The sequence below is a fragment of the Dysidea avara genome, chromosome 8, assembly GCF_963678975.1.
Source record: "Dysidea avara chromosome 8, odDysAvar1.4, whole genome shotgun sequence".
Classification (NCBI taxonomy): Eukaryota; Metazoa; Porifera; class Demospongiae; order Dictyoceratida; family Dysideidae; genus Dysidea; species Dysidea avara.
Genome location: NC_089279.1, coordinates 4,567,234 through 4,574,870, shown reverse-complemented (window position 1 = coordinate 4,574,870; position 7,637 = coordinate 4,567,234). Strand labels below are relative to the sequence as shown.

The 7,637-nt window shown below is 35.3% G+C and overlaps 1 protein-coding gene across 1 annotated transcript; it reads left to right on the top strand.

The window, feature by feature from the left end:
* Window positions 1-816: 816 nt before the first annotated feature.
* LOC136263853 (probable outer membrane protein pmp20) lies at window positions 817-6,374 on the top strand. Its single transcript, XM_066058478.1, has 2 exons — window positions 817-6,294; window positions 6,357-6,374. The coding sequence occupies exons 1-2, from the start codon at window positions 817-819 to the stop codon at window positions 6,372-6,374; spliced, it is 5,496 nt and encodes a 1,831-aa protein (XP_065914550.1).
* Window positions 6,375-7,637: the final 1,263 nt, after the last annotated feature.

Sequence of the window (7,637 nt, the reverse complement as noted above, 5' to 3'; positions counted from 1 at the left end):
CTGCTGAACTGCAATTAATAGGTTATAAACTTATCCACAGCTTATAAATGTGTTCAAATTATGTATCCAGTGTTGTTTTATATATGATTTGAACTCTAAATTTGCTGTGCCTAGAATTGTCTTCTCAGGATAAAATATACTACATTGCACAACAAAAAACTATCTGAGTTGCATGTATATACAACTTCTGCTTTTAGAACTCTGATTCCACCAATCAAACTTCATGATCCTTTATCAAGTTGAAGTGTTGAGCAATTATTGTGCTTGAGGTGGTGATGATACAATAAAACTAAAAAGTATGTCAATCACAACAGCAGTAACCACTTTAAAATTATGAATAGCAAATTAAGATTTTTATGCATTGCTATCACACTGGAACTATGTATTATAGAGGAAAGTAACCTTGGGCCTGCAAATCAGTGTGAAATGTTCTGTAGTTGGCCAACTACAAAAATGGGACATAAAAGTTTATGGTTCTGTACTGTGAAAGTTTACTACTGTTAACACTGAAGAACAGATGTAGAATCATTCCATTTGTTGTGATATGCAAACCTTGAATGGTGTGGCATATAAGTGTACTGGCTTGAAAAATCAAAATATAGCAAGCATTATGATATGAAGTCCTTACGTATAACATGGCTGTTAATACATACGTATGGCATCTGAAAGATGTATGGGTTCTGATAGTATAAATAGTTGTATCAATTCAAACATCAGTTGTCCTGAAAATTATCATTCACATCTGCTACTGTGGTATCCACTGTTGTTATGCTGACAGCCAGCATTGTAAGTGTTTTTCTACTGTCTGTGGTCTTCATGAAGGCTGAGGAAATAACCAATGAAATCTATTCTCAAAAAGTTGCTCTACCTGGTTCACAGACAGGATATGATCAGGTAGAATGTTGCTGTGTAATTAGAGATCGCTCTTTTCACTCATTTGATAGTGCAGTCCGTAGTCTTACTAATAATATGACGATCAAAATTATTGGATCAAATGTTGTGTTGAATTCAAAAATTACTGTAGAAAATCTTAAGAATATTGCAATAATTGGACGCAGAAATTCCACTATAAGCTGTGGTACTGGAGCAATAAACTTCATCTCCTGCAACAATGTTACTATTAAAAGCGTTGACTGGGAGAGGTGTGGGTCGGCTAGCAATGGATCATCATATCCAGGAATAAGATTTTATAAATCATCCAACCTTATCATTCAAAGTTGCTCCTTTAATTCCTCAACAGGACAAGCTGTAGTATTCTCAAAAGTGTCAGGAAATATACACATCAACAATTCTGTGTTTACACATAATAATCAACATAGAGGTCATGGTGCAGCAGTGCAGTATGCACCTGATGGTTCAACTTGTACCCAAACAAAGTTGGTGATTAACAGCTGTAATTTCTCTTACAATGGGGTTGCCAAGAGTGTTATCTTTATTGATGGTTCAGGAAATAGACAGCTACAAGTTTCATACTTGCAAAATTCATTATTTGTTAGCAATGAAGGAGTACCTATTTATCTTTCACAACATAAACTACATATTAAAGGTGATGTGGTTTTCAGGCAAAACACAGTGGTTGCTGGTGGAGGAATTTTTAGCAGCAGATCAATTGTTGAATTTAAAGACAGCTCTAATGTCACATTCTACAATAATTCAGCAAATACTAGCGGTGGAGCAATCTTTCTTAATAATTCTACATTATACTTTGGAGAAATTTCAGTTGTAAATTTTGTAAACAATATTGCTACTTCATATGGTGGTGCAGTGTTTTCCATAAGTAAGTCTGCAACATTATTTGATGGAAACACAGTGGTAATATTTCAAAGCAATGCAGTAAGCAGAAGTGGTGGAGCTCTGTGTTTTGAAAATTCCAACATGTTATTTGCTGTAAACTCAACAGTGACCTTTAACAATAACACTGCTACATTTGGAGGAGGAGCAGTTTTCTCTAGAAGATATTCAGAAATATTATTTGATGGAAACACAACTGTGTCTTTTATAGATAATGATGCTAGTGAAGGAGGAGCTGTTGAGTCTTATAATAACTGTAGGATCACATTTAAAGGAAACTCAAACGTGACATTTAGTCGTAACAGCGCTACTTATGGAGGGGCAGTATACTATGTAAGTTATTCAGAGATATTATTCGATGGAAACACAACAGTGGAATATAAAGGGAATCATGCTGATAAAAATGGAGGAGCGCTTAATTGTTTTGAAAATTGCAGCATAACATTTGATGGAAACTCAAAAGTGACATTTAGTGACAATGAAGCAAGATTTGGAGGAGCAGTGTGCTCCAGAAGTCAATCTGAAATATTATTTGATGGAAACAAATCAATGACATATAAAATTAATGAAGCCGGTGTAACTGGAGGTGCCATTTATTCACAGGAGAGATGTATCAACATCTTTAATGATAATGCAGCAGTAGCATTTGTTGACAATTTTACCTCTAATGGAGGAGCTGTATACTTAGAAACAAATTCTGGTATATCATTTGATGGCAACTCAGAAGTGACATTTAGTGACAATGAAGCTAAATATGGTGGAGCAGTGCACTCCAGAACACATTCTCACATATCATTTGATGGAAACACATCGGTGACATATAACGCAAACAAAGCCAGCATGAGTGGAGCAGCTGTTTATTCTCATAAGAGGTGTATCATTATGTTTGATGGTAATTCAACTGTAGAATTTATTGGTAACAGTGCTACTGTGAATGGAGGAGCTGTGTACTCAACAACATATTCTGATGTGTCGTTTGATGGAAACTCTAAAGTGACATTTAGCAACAATGAAGCAAGATTTGGAGGGGCAGTGTACTCTAGAAGTTACTCAGTGATATTATTTGATGCAAACACAACAGTTATATATAAAGGTAATCGTGCTGATAAAAATGGAGGAGCTCTTTATTCTTATGTGAACTGCAGCATCACATTTGATGAAAACTCAAAAGTGACATTTAGTGACAATGAAGCTCTATATGGGGGGGCAGTGTACTCCAGAAATCATTCAAAAATGTTAGTTGATGGAATAACAACAGTGAAATACAATGGTAATTATGCTGGTAAAAATGGGGGAGCTATTGGGTCTCATGTAAACTGCAGTATTACATTTGATGGACACTCGAATGTGACATTTAGTGACAATGGAGCTAAGCATGGTGGAGCAATGTACTTCAGAAGCTATTCTCAAGTATCATTTCATGGAAGCACTACAGTAATATATACAGGTAACGATGCCAGTAATAATGGAGGAGCACTTCGTTCTTATGGGAATTGCAACATCACATTTGATGGGAACTCAAAAGTGACATTTAGTGACAATGAAGCTAAATTTGGTGGAGCAGTGAACTCTGGGTATTATTCCCAAATATCATTTGACGGAAACACTTCAGTGACATATCAATTTAACAAAGCCAGCATAAGTGGAGCAGGCATTCATTCTCATTTGAGATGCAGCATCTTAGCTGTTCAAAACTCGGTAGTGACATTTATTGACAATAGAGCTAAAGATGGAGGAGCAGTGTTCTCTACAAGTTATTCCCAAATATCATTTGATGAAAACACAACAGTGAACTACAAAGGTAATAATGCCATTGATAATGGGGGAGCTATTAATTTTTTTGGGAACTGTAACATCACATTTGATGGAAATTCAAAAGTGAAATTTAGTGACAATCAAGCAGGAGTTGGAGGAGTTATGTACTCTGAGAGTTATTCTCACATATCATTTAATGGAAACACATCAGTGACATATGATGCCAACAAAGCCAGCATAAGTGGAGCAGCCATTTATTCTCATAAGAGGTGTATCATCGTGTTTGATAATAATTCAAAAGTGGAATTTATTGGTAACAGTGCTACTGTGAATGGAGGAGCTGTGTACTCAACAACATATTCTGATGTGTCGTTTGATGGAAACTCCACAGTGACATTTAGCAACAATGAAGCAAGATATGGAGGAGCAGTGTATTCTAGAAGTTATTCAGAAGTATTGTTTCATGGAAACACATCAGTGACATATAAAATTAACAAAGCCGGTGTTAGTGGAGGTGCTATATATTCACAGGAGAGATGTATCAACATCTTTAATGATAATGCAGCAGTAGCATTTGTTGACAATTATGCCACTAATGGAGGAGCTGTATACTTAGAAACAAATTCTGGTATATCATTTGATGGCAACTCAGAAGTGACATTTAGTGACAATGAAGCTAAATATGGTGGAGTGGTGTACTCCAAAAGACATTCTAACATATCATTTGATGGAAACACATCGGTGACATATGATGCTAACAAAGCCAACATAAGTGGAGCAGCCATTTATTCTGATGAGAGATGTATCATCATGTTTGATGATAATTCAACTGTGACATTTATTGATAACCACGCGACTGATGGTGGAGCAGTATACTCAACAACATATTCTAATGTGTCATTTGATGGTAACTCAAAAGTGACATTTAGTAACAATGAAGCTAGTTTACATGGAGGTGCTGCTTATATACATCAAACAAGTAATATGGTATTTGTTGAAAACTCATCAGTAACATATGTTAACAATGTTGCAGTTACAGGTGGTGCAATGTATTGCAAAGAGCATTCATGGATATTATTTGAAGGAAATGCCAAAGTAAATTTTAGAAGTAATACAGCGACAAATGGTGGAGCTGTTAATATCCAAAAGTCTAACATAAAATTTGCAAAGAGGTCATCCACAAGATTTAATCATAATTTGGCTGATAAGAATGGTGGAGCAATATACTTTGGTAATAACTTTACTATGACATTTGAAAGTGAATCTGATGTTATGTTTAATCAGAACAATGCTACTGTTTATGGTGGTGCCATTTATGGTGAACTTAAGCAAATTAATCAGAGCAGTATCTTATCTAATACCACAAGGGTCGAGTTTAGCAGCAATACTGCTCTTGTGGGTGATGATGTTTATATGCACATACAAGCATCATGTGATGAAATTTGTTTGAATAGCAGCATTGTGGGGTTAGACGTGACACACAATAATCCTCCCCGTCATCTAGTTCTGTATAACCCAGCTACCTGTATCAATACTACCAATACAATAAATAATTGTGACACTTACTTTGTGGATAATATAATGCTTGGCCAAAACATCAAAATCAATGCCTGTGTACTAAGCTTTCATGACCGACCTGCTGTTGGAGTGGACTTTGTGGTAAGTGGTGAAAATCATGATCATAATCTTGATGGGACAAAATATGTGTCAATAGCTTGTAATTTATTTGAAGGGATCAGTGTAACAGGCAAGGAGATTTCTGACACTACCAATTTCTCAATCATGATTGCATCATATACAAATAGTGATTTAGAAATTTCTGTCCAGCTTATAGCAGAATTATCACCATGTCACCTTGGTTACCACTATGATAATACTACTCAAAAGTGTGTATGCTATGATGGCAGTGACATTGTGTCTTGTTCTGGTAGCACATCAACCATCAAAAGAGGTCACTGGTTTGGTGTAGTTGATGGCAAATCAACAGTGACAGTTTGTCCTAACAATTATTGCAATTTTACTTGTTGTGAAACTACTAATGGATTTTATCAGCTCTCACCTGTGAGAATGAATCAGTGTAGTTCACACCGATCTGGTACTGCTTGTGGTAGTTGTGAGGAAGGATATACTCTCTCATTTGATTCTGTAGAATGTGTTAGCATTGGCAAGTGTACAAATGGACAGACAATACTGGTTATCATATTGTCAGTGATATACTGGATAGTTCTGGTTATAGCAGTGTTTATTATGACATACTATCATGTTGAGATTGGTTACTTGTATGTTATTACATACTATTACAGTATGCTGGAAATTTTACTGGATCAACATTTGTATGCATCACAAACACTGTATACTGCTGTTAGCATTATGTCTAGCATTGCTAAAGTGTCTCCACAATTTCTAGGAGAGTTCTGCTTGGTAAAATCTATGACTGGAATTGACCAAGAGTTCATTCATTATGTACATCCACTAGCTGTTATCATCATTGTAGGAATAATATGCCGGTCAGCAAGAATGTCTTACAAGTTGTCAGCATTTCTAAGTAGAGGAATTATTCGTGTAATATGTTTTCTTCTGCTATTATCGTACACTTCTGTGGCCACAACTTCATTACTGTTGTTGAGATCACTGACATTTAATAATGTGGATAAGGTTTACACATACCTGTCACCTGACATAGAGTATTTTCATGGTCGTCATCTACCATATGTTATTGTAGCAGCATTATTTACGCTAATGATTGTCGTTGGTCTACCACTTCTACTTCTACTTGAACCATTCCTTAATCACAAGATCAACTTCACTAGGTTCAAACCATTGCTTGACCAGTTTCAAGGATGTTACAGAGACAAGTACAGAAGTTTTGCTGCTTACTACATGATTTGTCGAATGGGGATAATTTTACTACTCACAATTAATTCATCCAATGACAACACTTCACAAGTTTTGTTACTCATAGCAAACATACTAGTAGCTTTGATACACATAATAGCCAAACCTTATGGAGGTAAAATTCTTAATATCTTTGATGGAGTTGTTTTACAAATAATGTTGTTCATTTCAGTAATATCAATGTACGACAGTTTTGGTTCAGGAGTGTTGTCGGCAATTATCATTCTTTTTGTGATCTTACCATTAATAGCATTTGTTACAATGGAACTGATCATATATAAAGAGATCATTAAGAAAATTGTCACATACTGCAAACCCAAACCTAATACAACCATTGAAGTACCTGTGAGGGATACTGGTATTACTATGTATATTGACGATAATGTAAGGAAGAATGCTACCGTAGTTGATATGTAAGTGTTGTTTTCCACTGTGCATTTGTATAAATTACAAATCAAATAAAGTGGTTGTGAAATTATATAACTACATTCATATCCCAGTGCGTGGGAGAGTCAAACCGCCGCGCTAGGTGATAACTAACTTACTATCATTGGGTGATAACTAACTTATCATCCAGTGCATGGGTTTTCAATTAGTGTGTGGGGGCAAGCTTCGAAACCAGCCATGTTACATGAGTAGGGAATCTGAGGCAGACCGGTAAGATTGATACTTTAGAGTGGCCGTGATGTATGTAAATTAATTAGAATACAGGCACTAAAATCAGCTTAATGGTGGCTTTTTGGCTATGATTCTCACTGGGATATAAACTAGTTAGCTATATCCCAGTACACTTGGGCAATATCTTAATATCACCCTCATACTGGGATATAACTATAATGTATGTGTATTTGTGTATCATGTATTCTTAAGTCTGGACTTTTGGGTTTGTGTTAATGACCTTCTTTAAGTTTTATATATATTTGCCAAATTCTGTTGTAACTATTTGTAAAAGTACATTTAATTTTGTGCCTTAAAAAGTTGCATAAAATGCTGTTTTCTAACAGCATTCGACTAAAATACACATACAAGTGTCTTTCATCCATTCATTTGATTCAACATAAATGACATAGTTTAAAAGTAAAGATGCATGTAATAATATTAATACGCTGCAAATATTAATGCTCTACCAACAACAACGTCAATAAAAATGAATTCAGATATCAAGATATAGTCTCCAAATATGTAACTATTAATAC

Coding starts and splice junctions, on each gene's coding strand:
- LOC136263853 (XM_066058478.1), top strand. CDS start 817: ATGAAGGCTGAGGAAATAACCAATGAAATCTATTCTCAAAAAGTTGCT.